The 27,024-nt window shown below is 40.2% G+C and overlaps 3 protein-coding genes across 3 annotated transcripts in view; 2 read left to right on the top strand and 1 right to left on the bottom strand.

Annotated features, from left to right (window-relative positions):
* Positions 1–1,286: 1,286 nt before the first annotated feature.
* On the bottom strand, positions 1,287–2,925 carry LOC134846795 (uncharacterized). The gene is made up of 4 exons (XM_063864186.1): positions 2,764–2,925; positions 2,390–2,645; positions 1,832–2,095; positions 1,287–1,684 (listed from the first exon to the last, which is right to left on the bottom strand). Exons 1-4 carry the CDS (start codon positions 2,923–2,925, stop codon positions 1,287–1,289), a joined length of 1,080 nt encoding a protein of 359 aa, XP_063720256.1.
* A 970-nt stretch (positions 2,926–3,895) lies between these two features.
* The window catches only part of LOC134846007 (vacuolar protein sorting-associated protein 29-like), a 151,527-nt gene continuing 128,398 nt past the window's right edge, over positions 3,896–27,024 (top strand). The window contains exon 1 of the mRNA XM_063863170.1: positions 3,896–3,919. The gene's annotated coding sequence lies outside the window, so the exon portion shown is untranslated. The remainder of the gene's footprint in view (positions 3,920–27,024) is intronic.
* LOC134846794 (uncharacterized) lies at positions 15,882–16,190 on the top strand. The gene has a single exon (XM_063864185.1). It carries the CDS (start codon positions 15,882–15,884, stop codon positions 16,188–16,190), a length of 309 nt encoding a protein of 102 aa, XP_063720255.1.

Genomic DNA, 27,024 nt, shown 5'->3' with positions numbered 1-27,024 from the left:
TTTGCCACATAGAATGATTTTCAATGGCTATATCGATTCACCTGATGTTTATTTGCCACATAAAATGATTTTCAGTGGCTATATCGATTCACCTGATGTTTATTTGCCACATAGAATGATTTTCAGTGGCTATATCGACACCTGATGTTTATTCGCCTCATAGAATGATTTTCAGTGGCTATACTGATTCACCTGATGTTTATTTGCCACATAGAATGATTTTCAATGGCTATATCGATTCACCTGATGTTTATTTGCCACATAGAATAATTTTCAGTGGCTATATCGATTCACCTGATGTTTATTTGCCACATAGAATGATTTTCAATGGCTATATCGATTCACCTGATGTTTATTTGCCACATAGAATGATTTTCAGTGGCTATATCGATTCACCTGATGTTTATTTGCCACATAGAATGATTTTCAATGGCTATATCGATTCACCTGATGTTTATTTGCCACATAAAATGTCTTTCAGTGGCTATACTGATTCACCTGATGTTTATTTGCCACATAGAATGATTTTCAATGGCTATATCGATTCACCTGATGTTTATTTGCGACATAGAATAATTTTCAATGGCTATATCGATTCACCTGATGTTTATTTGCCACATAGAATGATTTTCAGTGGCTATATCGACACCTGATGTTTATTCGCCACATAGAATGATTTTCAGTGGCTATACTGATTCACCTGATGTTTATTTGCCACATAGAATGATTTTCAATGGCTATATCGATTCACCTGATGTTTATTTGCCACATAGAATGATTTTCAGTGGCTATATCGATTCACCTGATGTTTATTTGCCACATAGAATGATTTTCAATAGCTATATGGATTCACCTGATGTTTATTTGCCACATAGAATGATTTTCAGTGGCTATATCGATTCACCTGATGTTTATTTGCCACATAGAATAATTTTCAATGGCTATATCGATTCACCTGATGTTTATTTGCCACATAGAATGATTTTCAGTGGCTATATCGATTCACCTGATGTTTATTTGCCACATAGAATGATTTTCAATGGCTATATCGATTCACCTGATGTTTATTTGCCACATTTTCAATGGTGACTGAAACGATATATATTTTAAACACAACATTACGACATTGAAGCGGGTTTGTCAAATGATTAAGTTTCGAAGAAAATGCATGATATTTTGTTTTAAAAAAAGGTATTTCAGCACCCGGAATATTCTTGAATTCCACCAGGGAGCCAATTCAAAATCAAAGCAAAACATCAAATAAACAGTACTTACTATGTGATGGTTTAACAATTTTTTTGAGCTCCGTTCCCAGTTGCCGTGCCTGCTGCTTGTTCTGTTGCTGTTCTGATTGTTGTGTTGCTGTTCGGAATGACTGGGCGTGTTGTGTTGTTGGCGTGTTGTGTTGCTGTTCGGAATGACTGCTGCTTGTTCTGTTGATGTTGGATGTTGATGTCTCGGAATGACTGGGCGTGTTGTGTCCACCTGTTGTGTTGATGTTGGATGTTGATGTCTCGGAATGACTGGGCGTGTTGTGTCCACCTGTTCTGTTGATGTTGGATGTTGATGTCTCGGAATGACTGGGCGTGTTGTGTCCACCTGTTGTGTTGTGTTGTTGTGTTGCTGTTGTGTTGTGTTGTTGTGTTTGTGTTGCTGTTGTGTTGTGTTGTTGAGAGAGTGCGGCCTGAAACCATAGAAAAATATCAGGGCGGGAAGAAACGGGTTTTTACTGAACTTAAAACCAAAAAAACGTATTAAATCAATTAACATGGGCGATTCAAGAATCACAACAAGCGACGGAGGAAGACGATACATGTTTATTTGAGCTTACTCAATTGCAAACGGAGTTCGTCGGATGCCTTCCGTTCAGCGGCCAGTTCTCTACGCAACTCCTCCATCTGACTTCGCAGATCCTCCACTTCTGTCCGTCCATCAGTCTGAACACCCAAGTTTCGGGTCCTGGCTGACTGTAGGTTGGGTTCGACGATGGAACGGCTAGAAGTTGCGAGGTCTGGTTCGTCTGAAGGTTGCGCGAGGTCTGGCTCGTCTGAAGGTTGCTCGAGGTCTGGTTCATCTGAAGGTTGAACTACGTCATCTAAAAGGCACATGCTTAAAAACTGGTCTACAATATATATAATATATATACAAATCGAGGCTAAAATAATGTATAATGTACTAAAAAAGATTTTGGGAAACATTCGGAAGTGGGTTGTTTTTACTAGATAATTTACTAGATACTTTATCGAGGAAAACGATCATATGTATCGGAGTTCATGTCCAAAAAAAATCAAATTGCACCGGAAAAAAGAAAAAATCAAATTGCACCGGAAAAGAGGGGTCTATACATAAAGTACTTTTCCTGAACTATACATAAATAAAATTTACATACCGGCTTTGAGGACTCGTCCCTTCCAGCATTCTGAGTTTGCCCAGTAGTGAAAGGAGTCGCCTCCTTCCACACTTGCCGCAAACGTCCGCCCATTGAACAGTCTTTGAGTCTGGGGGGCAGTGGTCTGGTCGTTTTGATCTGGGATGTACAGTGTTGCAACATCCACGTAGTTGCTGGTGCCGATGTACGTACTGTCGGACGACCAGTACCACTCCAAGAGGACGGAGATATCGTTTGACTTTCTGCTCGAAGTCGCCTAAACGAACATTAAATTATAAAAGTTTTCACACAACATGATTGGAGGAACCTAATTCCGCATTAATTTTTTTTACAATGAATAATACTTTTCCAATAAAGTACAGCGAGTAACTTACTGATGGTTCAATTAGCAGACAGCAATTCGAAATTTCGAAGGGGGGCTTCTGATTTGCTTTTCGTGTCGGCAGAGAGACGCGCTGACCGGCAGTGACGTAGAATACGCCCGTACTGCTACGGTCCAGCGAGCTCCCGTGGACTAGCTTGATAAGTTCACTCATGAAGACCTGTAAAAGAATTTAATTAAATTACAAAGAACAATGTTATATACGTTTATAAACAGTCTTTGTCGCAGGTACTTAAAAGCCAACACCTCGCCTGTCGTATCTCGGATTTTTCTCGCTAATGTCTGAAATGAATGTCTGATGAATTAGGTTGAGCTAAAATTTACCTTGAAGTTAAAACGCAAGAGGACAATGTAGCAACTGCACAAACCCCGACGTCAAGTGAATCCGTCAGTTCCAAGAATTCCTTTTGACAGCGTTCTAAGATTTGACAGCGTTCTATATCGATGAGTTTGGAAAAGCAAGAGATCCAGATTATGTCGAGAATACACTCAAAATGTCTCACACTCAATGTACACTCAATGTCAATACACTCAATGTCGAGAATACACTCAAAATGTCTCACACTCAATGTACACTCAATGTCAATACACTCAATGTCTCACAGAATACACTCAAAATTAGATGCGAGGAAGTTTGTTTGTCTCCAGATCCAGATTATGTCGAGAATACACTCAAAATGTCTCACACTCAATGTACACTCAATGTCAATACACTCAATGTCGAGAATACACTCAAAATGTCTCACACTCAATGTACACTCAATGTCAATACACTCAATGTCTCACAGAATACACTCAAAATTAGATGCGAGGAAGTTGTGTTCCGTACCCTCATGAAAGTCTGAAATGAAATGAAATGAAATGAACTTAAATCAATTAAATCAGGCGGGAAACAATTTACTATGAACTTAAATTAGGCTGAATTAGTCATTTCACAGGCGGGAAACAATTGAATTGCCTTCTTTCCATAAATACAGTAGGGAAAAAGAAACCCGCGCCTTAACCCCCTAATTGGAAACTTTTTGTTACTAGACTGTACGCATCCACGCTGGGATATAACAAAACAACTTGTTGAATGTAGTCCCTCCATCGAACTTTCAGAAATTCGAACGATTCCGCCGCATTGTTGTGATAAACTTATTAAATAGTTGTCGCGAGAAAGTTGAGCATGACAGGCTCAATTCGAAATTTTGAAAAATTAAATTTTCTCCCAAAATTGCGTGTTGAGTGTATCTTGCGTGTTGCGTGTAGCGTGTTGAGTGAATCTTCTTGCCAATGAAGAGTCGTATCGTGTCTCTTTACCACGTTAAGACGTCTTGTTACTCTCATGTTTTCTATCGACAGTTTTTGTGAACACATTTGTCGATATTGATGGACAAAAGACTTTGGCCTGACCAAGTCTACATTGCCTAATAATTCGGCACGGTGAACAGTAGGCCTAATGACCTCAAAAATTTTTAATCTGATTCAAAATGTGATTTATGGAGAAAGTGAAACTTGCTTGATATATATACCCCAGAGCTCAACCGGAACGAGTACGCTAGTAAAATTTAAAAATTTCACTTTTTGAGGGCCAATTTTGAGCATCAGAAAATCAATAAAATCAATTTTTTGACATGAAGACGTTAATTTTTTGTCATAGTTGACAAAACTTCATAATAAGCCTCAGTCTTGTTCTAAGCGTTAAAAAAAGAATTGGGTCAAAATTTTTGTTTTTTTTGTTGAGATTTCAGGTAAGGAAAGTACCAATTTTTGAAAAAACGATGTTTTAGACCAAGTATGGGCTGATAACTTTTTTTTGATATGAGTTTTGGCTTAAAAAAACAATTCAAGTAGTAGCCAAAAGCACAGGCCACAAAATGAAAAAAACTAGAAGGTTTAAAAATCTATAAAAACTGAAAAAAATTCAAATAACTGGAGTAAAAATATAGCCAATTTTAAGGCTAATTTACAAGCATTTGAAAAGACTTAAAATCTCTTTTTCGACGTGATGGCGAAATTTCTATGAAAAGTTTATAGGTAATCATAGTTGATCCTACTTAATAGCAAGCTTTTAAAAGAAATTTTGACGATTTTCTTTTTCGTTATTGAGATATGGCTCCATGGAGGTGCACTTTTTTGAAAAAACGCAGTTTTTTAAGAGTTTTTCCTCTATAACTTTTTTTTTACTCGCTAAATATCCCTAAATTGTCCTTTAAAAAGTTGCTTTAGCTATATTACAATTAAAAAATATGTTTTCAATGTCTGAAAAAGACCGAAACTATCCAAAAAACCCATTTTAAAAAAAAATATATTCCATTTTTTGGTCATTTTTTCACCCTCTGATGGTGACAAAAAACGATTTTTCGATAAGAAGAAGACTTTTTTTCGAAACGTTTTACGAGAAACAACTTTGGTCCTACTTGCGACTCATCTTTTAGAGGAAGTTTGAGGTCAATTTTTTTTTTGGTTGTCGAGATCTGGCTCCATGGAGTTGCACTTTTTTGAAAAAACGCAGTTTTTTACAAGTTCTTCCTCTATAACTTTTTTTTCACTCGCTAAATATACCTAAATGTTTCTTTAAAAAATTGCCTTAGCTATAATACATTTGAAAAAAATAATTTCGATGTCTGAAAAAGACCGAAACTATCCAAAAAACCCATTTTCTAAAAAAATAATAATCCATTTTTTTTTTCATTTTTTCACCCTCTGATGGTGACTGTAACATTCGCCCGGAAGATACATATCGACGGATAACAAAACTAAGTCTTAAGACGACTGGCTAGCGTCTAAACAGAGCTTTGCATGTTTTTCACCGTCTCTACCAAGCCAGTACTTTTCGGTGGTCTTTTCCAACATCGGGTCGACAAAAACGCTACTGCTCTCCGGCTTCGACCAGAACGCTCAAATTAACTTAGTTACATGCAAAATTAGTGAGCTCATGGCTGGGTCTCAGTATCCCCAGACCACGAGGTCACTCCTAAAAACAGGGCTACTACTTATTATACTACTATTGTTTTTGTTCAGTAGATAAAAATCATCATCTCCATCGAAGATGGATCAACCCTTTCCCCCCCAACTCTTAGCACCTCATCCTTGCCAAAACTGATCCAAATATCAATTAAATTCAAGTCAGGACATGACAGGATGCTAAAATTCAATACAAGTTCATAAAAGTTCCCGTCCCGAGACCCTTCCGGATTCTTGAATCCGGCGAATCAAGCTCCTTAACCTCAAGTTCACGCTAACTCGGAGGGCTGGTTTTTACCCTTCACCGTTGTTCGCAACGGCCTTGCAACTATTGTAACAGCACAATAGTTGCAACTCGGAACGTCCTCTGCTGTTCTGTCGTTCGTTGTTGTTTTTTAGTCTCGATTTTCGTACTGTTCGCAATCGCAGATAAAAGTTGTTCTGTTTCTTTTTGCTATTTTAGCTAAAATGGCCGTTTCTGACGTTTCTCAGAAAAATGACGTCATAATTCGAATTTTTAAAATTTAGAATTCCAGAATCTTCTAGCCTTCACCGTTTGGCCAATCGTTCAAATAACGTCCCTATCCGTTCCAAATCGCCAATTCGGAAGGCTTGCTGCTAAAATCCCGAATTTTGCAGAGACTGCATTTTGGCCATTCTGGTCGAATGTCACATACTCCCCGGACAGTCCGGTCAATGTCCTCATTGAATCGCGCAATGTTCATAAAATGGTTACAGTGCCCTCGAACAGAATTTACAAATTGCACGGAATTACTTTTATCCACGTCATATCAACTCACTGCAGAATATAAATGGCATCATACTACATCACTATAGCCTTCAAATTCTTTCATCAATCTGCACATTGAGAATATAACCTCAGATAAAACATGTTTTCTGACTTCCAGTGTCTATGTCCCGATTAAAACTTTTTCTCTTAGATTTAAAAAGTGTTGGCTTGCAGGACAGTCCTGCCAACCAACAAGCTAAAATTATCCTACTATGCTCCTTCCCTTCGGAAATCTTGCTTGTTTATTGTCCTGAATATTAAAACTAAGAAACTTTGTGGTTAGAAAGAACAATGCACCAACCTCCCTCTTCAAGAGGTCACTCAAGTCTTTCATATCACCACAAAGTGATCAGTTTTCTTAAGTGATTAAAAACAATCATGCAGGCTGGAATATTTAAATATACTCTTTTCTTAAGCCTTTCTAAATAAATAATAAGTGTCTCTAAAGCCACTTCCGCTAAAATCAAAATGCAAATTTATAAATGCAACAATTTCAGAACTCAACAAAATGTTTCAGTTTTCAATTACAACTTGGTTGCTTGGTTTCTCACTTGAGTTTTTCACACACATAAAACAATTCTGAGTTTTAATTTTCTTCATCATTTCTTTGTTCTCTTCTTTTTTCGTCGTTTAGAAGTTCTAAAACTTCTAAATTCTTCTAATTTTCTTTTTTCTTGCCTCTTGTTTTCTCGACCATTCATCAATGTTCCATTTCCTCCTCCTGCGATGCTGACTCCGCGCTTTCGGTTTCCGTGTCTTGTAGCACGTCGTTGACTATCCTGACGCTGTTGGAAGCCGTCCTCCAACACTTCTGCTCTTCTACCCTCTGTTTACAACAAGGTAGGGGATCCACGTTGGATTCTCTGTTTCTACAGAAGCTGTTGTGGAGACACAACGTCACGTTTCTCTCCAGATCTTCTTTCAGCATCTCTGCCTTCTCATTTCCACTACGCTCACTCGTTCTGGAAATTCTTTTCACAGCGGTGGTCACTGCATTCCGATGAGTCACGAAAGCTCGCTTGAAAGCTCCTGCCCCAATGTCCAGCTGATATTCACTGTACACTCTGCCATGTTTCGACATATGCTTTTTCGCATACTCGTACAACCATGCAGTCATGTTAGCTCTGAACCAAGGCATCAATCGTTTTCTCGCCCATATCTTCTTCACTTCCATTGGAATGTTTAGAACTTTGCACATTGTCTCAAAAAGATCTAAATCTTTTAGACAATCTAATTTCTGCAATTGTTCTCTCGTCGGTTATGGCTATATCGATTCACTTGATGTTTATTTCCCACATAGAATGATTTTCAATGGCTATATCGATTCACCTGATGTTTATTTGCCACATAGAACGATTTTCAATGGCTATATCGATTCACCTGATGTTTATTTGCCACATAGAATGATTGTCAGTGGCTATACTGATTTACCTGATGTTTATTTGCCACATAGAATGATTTTCAATGGCTATATCGATTCACTTGATGTTTATTTGCCACATAGAATAATTTTCAATGGCTATATCGATTCACCTGATGTTTATTTGCCACATAGAATAATTTTCAGTGGCTATATCGATTCACCTGATGTTTATTTGCCACATGGAATGATTTTCAATGGCTATATCGATTCACCTGATGTTTATTTGCCACATAGAATGATTTTCAGTGGCTATATCGATTCACCTGATGTTTATTTGCCACATAGAATGATTGTCAGTGGCTATACTGATTTACCTGATGTTTATTTGCCACATAGAATGATTTTCAATGGCTATATCGATTCACTTGATGTTTATTTGCCACATAGAATAATTTTCAATGGCTATATCGATTCACCTGATGTTTATTTGCCACATAGAATAATTTTCAGTGGCTATATCGATTCACCTGATGTTTATTTGCCACATGGAATGATTTTCAATGGCTATATCGATTCACCTGATGTTTATTTGCCACATAGAATGATTTTCAGTGGCTATATCGATTCACCTGATGTTTATTTGCCACATAGAATGATTTTCAATGGCTATATCGATTCACCTGATGTTTATTTGCCACATAAAATGATTTTCAGTGGCTATATCGATTCACCTGATGTTTATTTCCCACATAGAATGATTTTCAATGGCTATATCGATTCACCTGATGTTTATTTGCCACATAGAACGATTTTCAATGGCTATATCGATTCACCTGATGTTTATTTGCCACATAGAATGATTGTCAGTGGCTATACTGATTTACCTGATGTTTATTTGCCACATAGAATGATTTTCAATGGCTATATCGATTCACTTGATGTTTATTTGCCACATAGAATAATTTTCAATGGCTATATCGATTCACCTGATGTTTATTTGCCACATAGAATAATTTTCAGTGGCTATATCGATTCACCTGATGTTTATTTGCCACATGGAATGATTTTCAATGGCTATATCGATTCACCTGATGTTTATTTGCCACATAGAATGATTTTCAGTGGCTATATCGATTCACCTGATGTTTATTTGCCACATAGAATGATTTTCAATGGCTATATCGATTCACCTGATGTTTATTTGCCACATAAAATGATTTTCAGTGGCTATATCGATTCACCTGATGTTTATTCGCCACATAGAATGATTTTCAGTGGCTATACTGATTCACCTGATGTTTATTTGCCACATAGAATGATTTTCAATGGCTATATCGATTCACCTGATGTTTATTTGCCACATAGAATAATTTTCAGTGGCTATATCGATTCACCTGATGTTTATTTGCCACATAGAATGATTTTCAATGGCTATATCGATTCACCTGATGTTTATTTGCCACATAGAATGATTTTCAGTGGCTATATCGATTCACCTGATGTTTATTTGCCACATAGAATGATTTTCAATGGCTATATCGATTCACCTGATGTTTATTTGCCACATAAAATGTCTTTCAGTGGCTATACTGATTCACCTGATGTTTATTTGCCACATAGAATGATTTTCAATGGCTATATCGATTCACCTGATGTTTATTTGCGACATAGAATAATTTTCAATGGCTATATCGATTCACCTGATGTTTATTTGCCACATAGAATGATTTTCAGTGGCTATCAGACTGGTGCATGTCGGAATCAATGACCCCTCGGGACAATAAGTTCTTGTTGAGATCGTGATAAGGGTAATAATATGAGTCTAACCGCTTTCGTTCGCGCGATTGCTGATCTTCCAAGGCCCGTTGCAGGCGGTACGACTGTACCTTTCTCCCAGTAACAAGGTAATGTATGCAATCCAGTAAACACGAAGAAAGGGTGCAGGCACCTTCAATTGTAACCGGATCGTGCGTAGTAATACTAGCGCTATCGCAGTCTTGGGTGGCGATAGGCGTTTTCCCGGCAACGAAGACAGGGACGCGAGGTTTATGCGTACGGTTTCCCTTTGCTTTCTTCAACGGCGTCATAATCGTCCGGCATATTCTTTCGCGGGCCTTGGCTGATAAGTGCCGCATGGGAACCTCGTCGGATAGGATCATCCGGGCTTCAGTACATTTGATACACTCGAAGCAGACGTTTTGGCAGACATCGCGGAGGTCCCCCTCTATGAAATACTTCGAACGTGCTTTTCGATGTACTTCACGGCAGTTTCCCCGGTGTTCTAAGGTCGACCTGTGTAAGTTGCGTAACACTGGATAGACGTTAACATCGTGTAGAACGATCTTTCCGGCACAGCGTATGGTCAATAAGGGCAAACTTCTTCGCCTTGATACAGAACGCGGTCCTCTTATTCCGTTCAAGGCCGGTTAGTATCTTTCGCCGTTCGCTTGGGCTGGCTCGGAGATATTGGTAGATTTTGGTATATGTTTCAAAATCCATGATAGCGATGATAAATTGAATGATATGCAATAAGATAAATTGAGAGTTTAGAACGTAACTTAATAATTGATTAGTAAATAATGAAGTGGTTAAGTTAAGATTGAACTAAACTTGTATTTGCTTAAGTTCTATGGAATTAATCCCCCTCATTAGTGGAAATAGAAAATGCAACAGCTCACGGAAACTCCCCCCAACTCGGGAACTACCCGGGCGAACTTTATGAAATTTAGTGGAGTGATACTAAAGATAATTTGACCCGGGCATGCAAAGAGCCGGACCCGCCCGACCCCCCGGGGCCGAGTAATAACGGTTCCCGGAAGTGCAAATGGCCCCACCGGAAATCCTTAACTACTGGTCCGATTGAGCTCATTTTTATATATGTGGTAGCCCTGGGCGAGGGAAGCTTAAGTTTGAAGTTTCCCCAAGGTCACCTCGGCCCGATTTACGCCCTAAACAACCAAACCCCCACCCAACTTCCGGAGGGTATTTCTCGACCCCCCAGTGACCCTAGAGAGCTGAAACTTACAGGGATGGTAGGTAGTGACATGGTCTATCGTATGTTAGGACGATGACCCGATTGGGCCAAGGGCACGGGCTATTAGCACTTGGGAAAATCACCCCTTGGAGGTGTTAATAGGCAATTTGCGAAAAATAATGCGCGAGGGCATATCGATTTTAAGGTACTTATGCGTAGTATGACCCACCCCGGTAAAAAGGATCCCTGTAAGTCTTAGTTCCCAGTTGACCTTTCCGGTGCTAATTGACCTTTTCCGGGAAAAGTGATAATGGACCTTAAAAACGGGATAACTTGGGAAGTATTGGTCAGATATGGATGAAACTTGGTAGGTAGGACTCCCATGTGACCTCGAACCGATTATGGGGAATTTGACCCCGGGTGACCCCGGGGTGACCTTTATTTGACCTTTTGGATTTTTAGCTCCAAAACCCTTAAATTTAGCACCGGAAAATAGCCCAAATTGTATGGTTTGTAATCAGCAAGGTTAATGAAGCTATGCCATTGATCTTGGGTGGTGATTGGCATGTATGGGAATTTAGTTAGGCATTTCCCTGAATTCGATGGAATATCTTGGCTTAATGTATAGCGGTATATTGTTGGAATTATTACGAGTTAGCTAAACAAACATTGGGTTCAATTTGAATTGGTGAATGAACTATAAATAGGAATGCGTCAATGGCACAGAAAAGTAGTCACATATTATTTTGGCAATTTAGACAAGGGAATAGGGAATTAATTAACTTAAATATTAGCAATGTACAGGATATTCCATTGGCTTCTGGGGGATGTTTTATTGGCTCAATTGGACCCCAGTTAAGGGAACGGCTTACCCTGAAGGTCGATTAAGTTGAAATTTGAATAGGCTACGTATGGGAATTTTTGGATTACGATAATTAGGAAATTAAGTTCACTGGGATTTTATCCTAGTCATGGGAAAAGGGAAAAGATACGGGATAATTAAATAAAGTCCTTGGGTATTTTGATATGTAAACATAACTCGGATTAAGTTGAAGTTGCAGTTGTTATTCGAACTTGGTATTTAAGTTAATGTGATCACGTTGAGTTTATGAACTGGAATGCTGCGTGGGAGGTACTTAGGCGTATGTTAAGACTTATAAGGGGATGGCATCTCTAACTAAAACTAAGGGTAAATAGACTTAAGGTACGGACGTTCCGGTCGACCTTTGCGAAAGGAGAACGAAAGTTAGCGAAAACGGATTCAGCTGGTTGGAAAAAGTTACAAAATACCTTGAAGGAACAACTTCGTGAAAGTTGTTAATTTATCGGGTTGGGTGATTTTTCCAAGTACTTTCGGGAAGAAAGTGAAGTTCAGAGAGGTAACTCTGAAAAGTTAATAGAAAGGAAATATTGATAACTGTTGGAAGCAGTTGGTTAATTGGTAACAGTCGCAGACCCTTTTTCTTAACTGAACGATTAATTTATATTTGAGCCAATTATAGGCCATTCTGTAGTTGGTTATATTTATCTCCTAATTCATTCTTACTATCGAAATTGTTATTGCGATCGATTATTGAATGACGAGTGAGATACAGTCGAGAGAGCACAACAAAGGGGCGAGCAACATAGTACGATACAGAACGGCTAACCACCAAATCGACCCTTTTGGGATTGTAAACATCACTGGTACTTGATTGCCCCACCGACCCAGTGATTAAAGGGAAACATATTGCGGCGACGCGAAATAGAGTGAAAGGTCGACCTATAGATACTTGTGAATTTCCCCACGTTTACAAGATATCTCAAATGGTCTTCAAAGTCGACTTCTTTTGATTCTGAGCAATTTTCTGAAGCGTTTCGTGGCCTTAATATTAATATTCAGCTTTGGTTTTTATTTCTGTGTGGGCAATTAATTGGATAGCATGGACATTGATTTTAACGTCACTTGGAGCAAAAGTTGATAAGTTATAGTGCTTCAAAATGGCTTTAAAAATAAGAAGAGGTCGATTGTGGTGCAATTAAAGACCTATAACTTTTTTCCAATTTTTGAATTTTGTTGAAACTAAGTCATCCTATAGAACTGCTATTGAGTACTGCTTGGAATCATAATCGTATGGGTATCTGTAGAGGTCATCGAGTTAGAGGATCTCAAAAATTGCCAAAAAGAAATTTTTTTTCGATTTCAACAATTTTTGGGGGTCAGTTTTGGCTCAACTGTTGCGATTCAGCTTTTTTCATTAATACTGAGTGTTAATAATGGTTGCTCAGTATGGACACAATTTTTTGAGTAGTTTGAAGTAAATGTCGATTTGTTTTTGTCCTGTAGACGATAGACTATCATCGCTGCACCACCTTACCCCTTCCCCCCTCGTGACTGTTATCGTCCCCTCGCTCTCTTGGTTTTCTGAAATTTAAAGCGCCCTCGTTTCCTTCGATTTCGTTGCAATGACACTTATTGTCTAGCAAGGTAGTATTTAATGCACTGTTGCGTTTCTTGTTCTATGCAATTTCATAGTGTTGCACAGCAATAGCGCTTAATTGTCCCATCTGCTGTTCTATTGCTCGGATATATCTGAGGGCATCTACGGTTTTCGCCCAGTGCGAGTTGACTGCCTTGCAAAATCTGTTAGCGTCGAGGGCAGCAATGCCATATTGCACTCTGTTTGTTGGTTAGTAACTTTTCATTCTCGATACTGGTACTTTTGTAATTTCCTTTAATCTTGGATCCAATGGTGCCAAAAGCCAGTAGGAAATATCGATCTGAAATATCGATCTGAGGTTCAGGTACTTGCCATTGATGTCAAAGTCGACCTTCATGATTGCCAGGTACTGCTCTCCGTCTAACTTGAAGTTTTTATGACTCGAGCACCTTGCGTTGAATCAAGTTAACTCCCTTCTTCTGGCCTTCACCAGTTTATGATGACTTGAGCGGTCAAGACTTGAGATATATGTAAAAGCGAGGTTTTAAGCATTAATTATATATTATTACAGCTATCGTTGTTGCTGGTAGCTGGACTAATCGATTAGTGATTGTTTTATACTTGATCAGTATGAACAATTTGGTGGTATTTACAGTATTATATAATAATCAAACAGCAAAGATTCCATTAGGAACAATCCATAATTAAATAAGGATAACTATTTCTCTTGGCTAATGTTTGATATTACAGTTCAATGACATCATGATATTCTAAGATCATGACATAACTACTCTTTAAAAAAGTTTTCCGGTTATTGATTTTTCACTGGTCGAACAAACCACTGATCAGTTAGTCTAAGACAATGTCGCTGAAAATGGCATGGCTGCTTCGGTTTTTAGACAATCTTCTCTGTCTCTGGATGTTAGAATAACTGCTATCAACCCTTGAGTGGGTTTCTTTTTTCTTTTTCTTCAGTAGTCGCCTCCTTCGCTTTAATTAGAATATCCGTATTCATGTTTTTGTCTTCTTCCGCATGAATTCGTATCGCTCTGATGGCGATCCCACACTCCTGTTACCATATGATGACTAGAGCGGTCAAGACTTGAGATATATGTAAAAGCGAGGTTTTAATCATTAATTATATATTATTACAGCTATCGTTGCTGCTGGTAGCTGGACTAATCGATTAGTCCAGCTACCGTACCGTACCTATACCGACACCGTACCGTGATGCCGCTCAATCTGAAACGGAAACACCTAAAAAATCTTCATGGAAACCTCCATGGCGCTGATAACAGTTTGATGATCATGATTTGATTTTTTACCTCGATTTTCTCGTCCGAACAAAGTAAATCCGAGACACAAAGTTTTGGTTCTTATGTTGCATATTCTTATTCTTAATCGTTAAAACTTACCCCCTGTAAGGCAACATCGATCTTTACCAGCAAGGACCAACCGAAGATAAGCACAAATCCCTGGAATGACCACAGTTTCTCCTGGATTCTGAAGCGTGTAACTGGGACGAGGCCAATCAATTGGGAAACGACCCATCCAGAAGAATATGAATAGTTGCCCCACAGACTCTAGCCGCAGGAAATCCGTTTGTTCTATTAAGCCATCGAACAGAATATACAAAATTTTTGGTGCTTGCCTAAGTCCTGTAAGGGGACATCGTTATTAGTTTAGTGCTCCGAGCTAACTCGAGGGGCACATAATTGAATCCTTTCGCGGCCAGAGTGTAACATAGTGCTACTCGCCTATGTTAGTCATTCTTAACTAATTAACAGTGCTACTCTCCTACATTAGTCATTCTTAACTAATTACCATAATTGGAGCATATTAAATATTCATTTGCTATTCCAAATGTCAATGTGAAAGTGTTAAATTATATTTGTTTAATGTAAACAATAAACTGATGATTAGTTCAGGAAGATTGAGAGAGCCATTATAATCAGGAGCTCGCGAAAAGGAGACAATTTAACTAGTAACACATACTCTTAATTGAACAGAAAAACCAGTTCCTTAGAAGGTAGAAACTGACATCACAAAGCGCATCCCTGAGTTGAAGATTCACTAGCTTAGACCGCACATCCAACATACATACTTCAACACTCTAGAATACAAAGCATTCCTCAATCAACCAAACGATTATAGCCAGTAAAGGTATATAACATGGCGACTATGAGTGGGATGATGTTACCAACCTTTCAAGACAAGCTGAAGCTGATTGCAAAGTGAGAGTGAAAACAAGACGACATCCAACACAAGACGACTTCCATACGCCACAAGCTGAAACAAGATCACGGCAGTAATTGGCTCAAACAGCAGAAAAGCGGGGCAAAAACAGAAACTGACTACAGCCAGTGAGAGACGACAGCAAGGGACAAAAGGAAACTTTAACTGTTTTGTGTTGATGACAACTACTATACTTCTCCAGGAAAGTTGATACAGTGTACAAAAACAGTTAGTTGAAACTTAAAACTCTCGGTGCTTAAAGTAAAATTGATAACAAGGATACAATCAAAGAAGGGGTAGATTTGGTAAAGGAAAAAAGAACGGACAGCAGAGAAATGATGGATAATACGGAAACCAAGGTTTCTCCGGGTTTCAAAATATGCAGTACCCCCCACAAATGTTCCAGTTCCCCCAACAGATCCCTGGAATGCAATCGAACCCCTATTTCCAACAACACCAGAACTACCCCCAAACACAACAGAACGCTCAATTTTATCCGAACCAGATGTACCCTCAGGGCCAACAAACCCAACAGCAACAAGCGATAGCTACGCCACCACAACAGAATCCCCAGTTTGCCCAACAAGTTGCACAACCAATGATGCAGCAGGCGCACACCCAAATACAGCAGCAGTTCGCACTGGATCAAAATTCTGTGATCACTGCGGGAAGTTTGGCCATACCATAAGCCAATGTTGGCACAAACTCAAGCCACAGGGACAGCAGCAACAGAATTTGCCGTTCCAAATGGAACCAAAAAAACTAATTCAGCCACAAAGTCAGTCAGTCAATTCATCTAAATCACAAAAATCACGTAAATCGCGAAAATCACGCAAATCAAATATTCAAGACGTACAAGACGATGAAATTATTGATCTATACGCAGTCATCCCAACCGAAGGAACAGTGCTAACTTATATGAAAATAAGATTAGCGCTAAGCCTTCAAAAAAAGTACTGATTGACACAAGAGCATGTGCAAACGTTATTTCGAAACAAACATTCGATGAAATTAAAAACGAAAAAACACTATTCGCACCCTATAAAACGGCAAAATCAAGCCTCAAGCAAGTGCGAATGGCAGGAGGCCAACTGGTGTCAATTGAAACTGAAGTAACCATTGAATTTCATATGGCAGATATGAACTTTACGGAAACGTTCCTAGTGCTGAATTCAGCGAATTCAACGATCCTGGGAAACCCTTTCTTTAAAAAACACCATATAAATGTCTGCTCAAAATACAATCTACTTCACTTTCCAGATTTGACACTTCAAATCAACGAAATTAAACCCGCCAATGCACCTAGACGCACCAACCGAGTGAAAAAATGTCCTCTTGTTCTCACCAAGAAACAAATAATTGCACCTCATCAAACAGTCATAATCGAGTGCCAATTATAAGATATCCCGACTGACATGGAAAAAACGACAGGAATCGTAGTCCCATCACAGGAACTCGAAGAAAAATGCGAATTAGCAGTAACCTCATCAATACATGAAGTTAACAAACAAAATATCGTCTATGTCACGGCATTTAACATGACAGAACATAACTTAACGTTGCCTTTTAAAACCGAAATCGGAAAATTTTCGATACTCACGCTAACCGAATACGAAAATTTAATACAGATCGAGCCGCAAACTTTGGCATTAGCGAAAATTAACCAGCCGGATAATGTCGAACTCGGAATTAACAAAATAATTTCGCAAAAAACAAGCCCTTCCTTAGGATCAGAACAAAAACCACCACCTGAATACGAGAAATTTTGGTTCCCGACGCCCGAAACGTGCCCTAACCCGGAATCACTTCCCAGTATCCAAATGGAAATTTACGACCAAATCCTTTACTTTCAAGGTCTTGAGATAATTGAACCAAATAATAACATTCAGGACCGGATGACCTTTTTGAGTAACTTTCAGTGGGAGAATTCAGTGTTGACAAATTACCAAAGGTCAGAAGTAGAACATTTGCTGATCAAATATGCGGATATATTTGCCAAACACAGATTTGACGTGGGTTATAATTCCGACCTAAAGATCAAGTTGACACCCGAACATCAACGCCCACTGTACACTCAAGGACCACCTACGCCCATCCAACTAAGGAATGAACTGACGATTGAATTAGCTCTGATGCACTACTTCGGACTTATAACAACACTGTCACATTCTAAATACAGTAGTCCGTTGTTTGCCCATAGAAAGCAATCTGGAAAATTGCGGATGTTGATTGACCTCCGGCGTATCAATCATTCAATCAAAACGGACTATATAAATAGCAATTTTCTAATATCAAACATGATCGATGCATCAAACCACTTTGCCGGAAAGAGTTTGTTTACTAAATTGGACTGCTCACAAGCATACCATTGTGTGCAAATGGCAGATGACCTTTCGGTCCAACTTTTGGCATTTAACTTCGGGTCGCGGACGTACGCCTATAAATGCCTAGCCCAAGGTCTAAGTAAATCTGTCACGGGATTCAGTTCATTCATCCGTCACTACCTCGATCCATGCCTAGCAGCTGATCTGTGTACTCAATTCATGGATGATATAGGAAGTGCGGTGAATAGTTATCAGGAACTAATTCCCACACTAAAGAAAATATTTGAGTGCATCCGAAAATCAGGTCTAAAACTTTCACCTAAGAAATGCGAAATAGGAACACAAAGAATGAAATTCCTAGGAAGTGTAGTAACAACACAAGGAGTTACGCCAGAGGAAGCAAAAAATTCCGCATTTCTAAGCAAAATAAAAATGCCAAGAACAGTGAAACAAGTAAAAAGACTCATCGGGTTTGTGCAGTTTTTTAGGAACTACATGCCGAGTCTTGGTGAAAAACTAATACCATTCTATAAGCTGCTGAAAAAGCAGATCGACTTCGAAATAACTGAAGATCACCATAAAAACCTTGAAACTCTCAAAGCAGACTTAATACAAGCGACCACGTTGACACTCAGACTACCCAAGCCAGGACTGCAGTATGTCATACTCTGCGATGCCAGCTACCACGGGACTGGATTCGTATTAATGGTCGAGGACTACGTCCAAAACGAGAAAAACGAAGAAATCAAGACGTACGCGCCCGTTTCATTTGGTTCCCGGCTATTCAATACAGCACAGCTGAAATTTTCAATCTACTACAAAGAATTCCTAGCCTTGTATTTCGCACTTGATCATTTCTCGCACTACATCTGGGGATCAGTCAAACCAGTGATCGTATTAACAGATAATAGAAGTCTGACGCAATTCTTTCAGGCAAAAACCATACCGCCATCAGTGTGGAATTTCCTGGACCGAGTACTGTCTTTCAACATCTTAATCGCCCACATCCCAGGAACAGCAAACTACGCAGCAGACTTCTTGTCCAGGATGCAAACGGACCCATCGGCATCTCTCTCACTAAAACTGACAGACAAAATACCAGTCAGAGAAATTTATGTTGACACAACAGCAAGAGTACCCGATGCATCGCTTAACCTGGTTCAATCTATCAATGAGGCATTTTCTGAACCAGAACAGGTCGATGAAGCTCTAGTAGCAAACCTGCAAAGATTAGGACTTTACCAAGCATACCTCGAAAAACAAGCAACACGTGATAGTCAAGGAACAATAGAGCCTAAGGCACTCGTAATGTTGAAGAGGCCCATTTTGAATGCGATAGAGTACCCAGATCCAGCAGAGAACCTCATTGAACTAGACTCCAAAAATGAGCCCATTGACAGAAAAAAGGAACAACAACAAGACACCGACATCGAAGACGTAAAGAAGTGGATAAGAACAGGCGAAATACCAGATCTTACGTATGCAAATAGCCGACTAAAGAAGTATGCAAAGCAATTTAATAGACTTGTCATTGAAGACGAAGTCCTCCTCCGCAATTTCTACGACGATACGGGTAAAATCAAACACACAGTTCTGTGTAACAAAACACACGTGGAATGAAACTATATACAGAGTCCATAATTCAATGACAGGAGGACATATTGGCATGACACGAACCACAGAGGAATTCCGAAGGAGATTCTATTTTCCAGGATTCTCGGAGTTTCTGGTCAACACAGTCAAAAACTCTTTAACGTGCCCGCAGCTTAAAAATGCTTCGAGTAAACATCAAACACCACCACTTCAACCACTTTCCTCGTTACAATCATACCCTGGTGACATGATGCAAATCGATATAGTCGGACCGCTAAAGTCATCGGTGTACAAGTTTGTTCTAACTGGAATCGACGTTTTTTCAAAATACCTGTTCGCAGCACCAATGACGAACGCCAGCGCTGACACGGTGGCAAGAGAACTAACGAAGATGTTCTTCATGCATAGTTATGTGCCAAAAAGGATACTGTCGGACCTGGGGAGTGTATTTACGTCTAAGTTAATCCACGAACTCACAGGCCTTCTAAGCATCAAAATTGGCCATGCAACGCTGAAACACCCACAAACCATCGGACTGGTGGAAAGATCCCATGAGGCACTGAAAATGATCCTCAAACTTAATACTGACGCCCAATGGACTGATTGGCACCGTTATGTACCCCTTGGGACTTTCATACACAATACGTCATACTACTCGTCAATCGGATGTTGTCCGAGCACCATCTTTCACGGGAGAGAGCCTACCAAACCGCTTGATCTCAGATTTTCGACCAAAGCATTGGAAATTGCTACGGCTAATGCCGACTTTGTAACCGCGTTACAAGACGCGATGCTCGAAAAGTTCAAGGAGACTAAAGACAACATCGTGTCATCATATCACAGATACCGGGGATACTACGACCAGAAAGCACTAGCCCAACCGCTAGTACTTCACTCGTTCTGTCTCCTCCTCAACCCTCTTCTAACAAACCAGTCTGATACCCGGAATAAGTCACTCCAAGTGTGGCTCCCCTTGTATAGAGTGGAAAAGGTTCTAACTAACAGCAATTACATAGTAAGGAAAGTCGGAACCAACCACACACAGTGTGTCCACAGAATTCGCCTCCGATCGATTCGACCCCAGCATCAACTAGAAGACATTGACCCAATCGATGAGGCTCAATTCGTGGTAGATCCGTCACTAAGCAAGTACCGCAGTGAGCCAGGACTATTTGATGACTACCTACCTAGACTGCTTGACGACGTTCAACCGCAACACGACAGCAAAATCCAACAAGCAACTCCGACTACCATCCGCTTATCAATACCAATAGGAGGACCACTGGCACCAGCGCCACCCCCTGCAGTAATTATGGCACCACTGCCACCGGCACCACCGCCTCCAGTATCACTTCCAGTACCGCCACTAGTAGTGCTACCTCCACCACCGCCACCAGCACCACCACGTGAGCCACCATTGCCAATAGTGCCACCACGACCGCCATCTCCACCTGACACCGAACTGGATCCAATCAATCCACCAGGGCTTGAGCAACAGGACACACCCCTCGGAGAAGATCACATGGACAGAGCAGGAGCGGCAGAAACAGGTGGAATTGCACAAGGACGCGACGAAACTGCCGAGGAACAACTCGTACAAGAACCACCGCGAACGAAACGCAAAGCAGCAGCCATAGCACGTGACAGGATTTATGGACAAACTCGATTCAGCAACGACGTACGATACCACCCAATACCACCTCGGGAGAAGCACCCTCGCAAATATGGTCTGCGAACAGTAGATGGACACGAAGTCGCTCCGGTTACCTTTAGCCCAAGATCTACACGGAAAGAAAACCAGGCAAAAATACGACAACAAGCAGCTGAAGCAAATGAATTATTCCCTCCAAGGGAACAAAAGAAGAGCATCATAAAAAGCAGCCTTAAACGCACAAAACAGGCAACGAGGCCAAACGATGGAGATGGCAGCAGCAAAGACACGCTGAATTCTATTCAAGAAGCAAATGTCATATTTGGCACAGGAGACCTGATGAATTTCCCAGGCTCCATCGCTCATTGTGTCTCTAGTGACTTCCAGATGAGCAAGGGAATAGCACAGCAAATTCGCGACGCCTACCCAGCACTACAGCCCACGTTGAAGTCGATCGAAACACCACAAGTTGGGGCCTCAGTTTCAATGCTTATTCCTTCTCAAAACAAATCAATATTCAATCTAGTGACAAACCGCAATATTTCAAAAAACCGTCCTATTATGACCTCACACGCAGCCTCCGCTGCATGAAGAAACAGCTAATCGAGCAAGGGATAAAACAAATTGCACTTCCCAAGATAGGATGTGGACTGGATAAACTGCAAGATTATTCAGTTTTTAACATAATTTTCGACGTTTTCCGAAAAACAGACATCAAAGTCTTCATATACGTTTAACAAAATAATAACAACCAGGCGGATGTGTAAATAGCCACACACACTACAGTATTGTCAAAGAAAAAAAACGATGATAACGTGTCTATTTCCGAAAGCAGTTATAAAATATCAAAACTGATTTTGATGTAAACTCCTCACATCCTGCACACACACAATTCTGAAATGACACTATGAGACCAACGATCCCAAAAGTAACATCCAGGCACAATGAAAACAACTCAATCAACAATTGTAACGCAACAAAATAGTTCTTCGAAAAAAAATGAAAAATGAATTTAAAAAAAAAATTGAAGTACAACTTTCGCATGTCAAAACTACGCCTGAAAATATTCCAAACTTTTAATGATGATTGGCTACTGTTCTTCCAACCCCTCAGAGCATTTACTTCGCACATTGTTAACTTAATCTCAAAAAAGTCGTCACGCGAGTATTCAATTTTACTTTAAATGCACATTAACAATCAATTTTAACCAAAGTACTCTCACGTTTACTGACCAATTTATGAAACATCATGATGACATTATAAGTTAAGCACTGCCAAAAATGGTAACAAAAACAATTAAGAACACTCTTCTACGTCTGACAAGTTACTGTTCAACATCACATAACAATTTCATAACGGATTCTGTTTCTTTGAATAACTTTCCTCTCTTCCGGGAAGGTTGAATGCACGTTTGGCTTTCTTTGATGGGCCGGAAGGCCTGCCTCGCTTTGAAATTCCAGCACTCGAAGACGCTTCATCAGCTGCTGTACCAACATCGATCTACAACGAATTCAAATACTCGAGATGTTCAAAGACGTTCGTGTTTGACTTCTTGAGGGTCCTCAATTCAGTTAACATCTTCTCCAAGCCAAACTTGGTAATCAGACTCTTCCAAGTCCCTCTCCTCAGCCCCTGTCCGTAACAACTCAAAACGGTATTGATCCGTGCGCTGTCATCCAAGTCCAGGGCCTCCCAGCCAGTTACAATCGCGGGAGAGTCACAAGTTAACACAGCGTGGCTACAACAGGCAGGTTGGCACAGAAAATGGTTTTTCGATGGGATATAAAACCAAACATGTGGAATATTGTTATTTTGAGGCCCAGTCTCTATGTAATGCATGAAATACCAGGGATCACGCATCAATCACTCGAATTTGGCAGAAAAATGACCACGCCGGCAAATCAGAAATAATTTCGAACCCAGCGGCGTATACGAAATACTGTCTCCTCCTCCCACCTTAATATGTCCGTCGGTCCACCAGCAACCATTACTCCCAATGGCGTCCTGTTTGACGACGATAAGATTTTTAGGGGCAGTAAATGGCATTAAATCCCTGAGAGTTAAACTACATGCGGCAGAATCTGTATTTAAATCTGTGGCAATGCAATGAAGATCCTGATACTTCCTGGAACTCCCATCCTCCAGAGGAAAGCAATCAATTCGTGTTGAGATTTCAGAGTTCTCTCTAATACCAGCAACGCACTCAAGGAAATGTTCATCCACTTCGCAGAGCTTTGAATCGGCAACTGCAACGGGATTGTTACCTCATCCACTTTCCGAAAAAAACATTTTCCAATCCTTCCGAATTGGCCACGATCTTCAGCTGGTCCCAGGACGTGACACCATTCGCACGAAGAAAAGGTACTTTTTTCCAACCCAGTTCGACAAGCCGCTCTCTCCGATGAACACTCAAAAACTTTATAATTTTTTCCTTCAAAGGAACACTCCGCTTTCGTGTCAACATCTTCAAAACAAATCAATCTGAAAAAGTACAAAATTGAATTAACAGTAAACGGTAAAGTAACTGCAAGAAAACTAAACAAAGTTAATAGGCACGTGTTAACAAATTTAAAATTCAAAACATTTTACCCAAAAGATTTAACATAACGGCTAATTTTAACTCTACAACTGTACTAATTCAAGTAGACCAGTTCAATCTAGTTCAAGTAAACAAGTTCAATCTACTCATCTAGTAGATAAAGCACAACGCTAGCCACAAAGCATAGCAAACACCATAGCAGAAGACTCAACGAAACTGCAATTTTGGCAACAAAACACCGATGTGTTGCCAAATGCAACTGAAAAACACATCACAAACTGAAAAAAAAGAGGTTGTTCACTGTCTTACTCAACTCAAGAACGTTTTACCTGTCGAAACTCAATTTAAAAAGAACTTTAGCCCAATTCATTCAGCTGCTGAATTTTACGAAATTCAAGTTAATTTAGTTTAAATGTTTATCATGGATAATACCAAAACACTTCGCGATACCATTGTCTATTCTGACTCAACAGAAACAAAAAACATGAGAAATAGAAGATAAATTAAAATTGAAGACTATGTACAAAATCCAGATTAAAAGTTAAATGAAGTTTAAAGAGTTTTGAGTTATTCCAATTGTCGCGCACGTACACCGTACAATTCTGAAACTACATCCGCGATGTATATGTATTCCTCTAGTTCAGTCTCCAGCTGACTCAGCGTATCAGCCGGCAGAATCGGAGCAACAGCTCGAATCAGCGACTCATTCAAGTCAGCGAAGAAGGAGGGCACATACACCACCCCGCGGACTGCCAGGCATACATAAAACAAATCCCGGCCTAGATATGTGGCAAGCATATCCTCCAAATGCTCCTCAAAAATTCTAATTTCATCTAAGACCACGTGCAATTCATTTTGAGAAACATTGTCAGGCAGATTGTCGGCCCAAAACCCCATTATGCTGGCAAATCGCAACAGCAAGACGTTTTCGAGTTGCATTATTTCTTCAGTAGCTTGAATTTAATGATTAAATAGAAAAACTGAACCTGAATGACAATTCGTTTCAAACAACAAAGGTCACCGAAAATTTTCACTAACTTAAATGCCAACTCGACTGAAACTTGAAACCTGCTCTTTGAACATCCTGTTTAACCGATACAAAAGTAAATGCCACGATGCCCACAGAGTGAAATAAGCATTCAAATCAAAATTGACAAAATCGAAACTTGACAACCAACGAACAAACTTCCCGTCTACACTAACAGAAACCTTGCTCATGAATAGCGAACAATTCAAACATCTATTGCAGTCAATCATAAACTCAGATCTACTTTCTGCAATCCCATATAATATTGACCTAATCGGTTTTAGCGAGATCAACGTGAATCACATATGCGGAGAAGTGTACTGTTTTTTCTAGTGAAGATCCAACAGTTCTGATCATAATCGCATATTTGTTGGGTAGTGATCTGCGCATGATAGTTACCTGCCGTTTCAATACGACCGCAGAACTCACGGAAACAATTTTCACCTTGCAGACAAGCGCCTACTTCGATCTCGACGACATCAACTACTCTGTAATTTTCGAACTACCACAGTAGCCTTTTTCACAAATCTCTGAACTACAATCGAACGTCTGGTGCGGACACCACGACACCAATTACTCAACCATCTACGAGACCCCATAGACAAAGGTCACATTGCCAAAACTAACTAGGAGCATTACTCTATACCACGAAGGGACAATGCAATTATTGCTACTCTTCCTACAAATAGGCAGTACTTTGGCATCCTACGACGATGTTTTTTCATCTGGGATAATCTTCCACAAGGAGAGTAAGATCATACTGGCAGAGAAGTTTGTAAATGTCCAGTTCCTTATCCCTTTTCCAAAGTACAATTTCACGCTGAAGACAGCAATGAGGAAGTACCTCGTCAAACTTTCGGAGAAATGGCGAACACCCTCTATAGGGTGCCCTCTAGATTTTTCCACGAACTTTAATTCAAAGACAGACCCATTCAATCTCGACTGGCTACTGGACATGATCGAGGATAAGGCTGAAGCAGCAAAGCAAGAAGCTCAGACCATTAGAACGGACACGTCCCGCTTCCTCAACAAAAACCAGCCAGATTCCACACGTACCCGCCAGGGAGCTCCACTAATTGCAGCAGCGGCCATCGCCGGAATTGGCCTATTTGGCTCTGGAGTAATGATGGGCAATTCAGGAGGATGCGGAATTATGGGAATTTTTGGATCATGCCAGGACCAGGCCCAAGCCAATGCAAAGAACATCGAGACTTTGGAACAGTACTCAATGGCACTCACTGACTATGTGTCTGAAATTAAATCATCAAGCAATGAGAAGTTCTTTATGATTTCCATTGAGTTGTCTGAAATCAGAGCGATTCAACAACAAACCATAGAAAATCAAAATAGGAACTGGAAAATAATCGAAGAACAGTTTGCTACAATTCAAGGAAATTTCCACATTCTGCGAGACTGCACACGAACGCTATTCTCGAATCAGCAAATAAATTTCAACTTTGATACGGCAGCATCACTACTAAACGTAGTCTATGCAGATATAGCAAGCTATAAAAAACTGCCCTCTATGCCCCTAAGACAAATGTATTAAATTCGATACCAACTCTGCTGGATCAACGATTACCGATGTCTCTAGTACCTCGAGAATCACTGTGGGCGGTCATAGACGCTGTATATAAAAGTCAAAAAAAAGAACACCACCGTTTGACCCTTGCAATACCGCCAAGCGATATCCACTCATATTATGACGCGAAACTGCTTCGCGATGTCACGACAATTGAGGAAGGACTTCTGCTCAATCTGGCAATACCATATGCATCGAGTCAAACAGCTTTCCAGATATACCGGGCACAGGTGATACCTATGCCACAAGCCGATCCAACCGAAGCCATAAAATTTGAAAGATCCTATTTGGCCATATCGGAGGACTCCATGGAAACAACAGTTCTGACAGAAGAGCAGTACGCTAATTGCCTTGGAACCTCGACGTACCGGATCTGTCACCAGACAATGGAGACACACTTGGGACAATCATCATGCCTGGCAACGCTATATTTCCACTCCACGACAGCGCTGACGGTTTGCGAGACTGAAAAGATCCTCCTCCCAACGCCGGAGAAAGCGACCAGCCTTGGATATGGAATTTGGTTAATTACCTCAGCCAGTGCTGCGTTCTCCTTGCGGGAGTACAGTCTTGACGAACTGAATACTCCCAAACGAGAAGACCACCCCGGCTGTAATATCTGCTTAATAACATTGGACTGTGGGACACAGTTAATAAGCAAAGACATAAAGATCAGACCGGATTTAGATAGCTGCGACAAAATCCCTGCCAAACGAATCAGCGTATCCCTACCGGACCCTTTAGCACACTTGATTACAGAACTGCCAGACTTATCAGACCTACCATACTACGAATCCAAAACTGAC

This window comes from Symsagittifera roscoffensis, chromosome 5 (assembly GCF_963678635.1).
Source record: "Symsagittifera roscoffensis chromosome 5, txSymRosc1.1, whole genome shotgun sequence".
Lineage (NCBI taxonomy): Eukaryota > Metazoa > Xenacoelomorpha > Acoela > Convolutidae > Symsagittifera > Symsagittifera roscoffensis.
The sequence above is the reverse complement of the archived record's forward strand: the minus strand, read 5'-3'. Positions and strand labels throughout refer to the sequence as shown.

What these genes read in the sequence shown, in the direction of transcription:
- LOC134846794 (XM_063864185.1), top strand. Translation starts at nt 15,882, where the DNA reads ATGCAGTACCCCCCACAAATGTTCCAGTTCCCCCAACAGATCCCTGGA.
- LOC134846795 (XM_063864186.1), bottom strand. Translation starts at nt 2,925, where the DNA reads ATGAGTGAACTTATCAAGCTAGTCCACGGGAGCTCGCTGGACCGTAGC. An exon ending in GTCTGCTAATTGAACCATCA is followed by an intron (nt 2,646 to 2,763) that starts GTAAGTTACTCG and finishes ATGTTCGTTTAG; the next exon opens with GCGACTTCGAGCAGAAAGTC. An exon ending in GGGACGAGTCCTCAAAGCCG is followed by an intron (nt 2,096 to 2,389) that starts GTATGTAAATTT and finishes TGTGCCTTTTAG; the next exon opens with ATGACGTAGTTCAACCTTCA.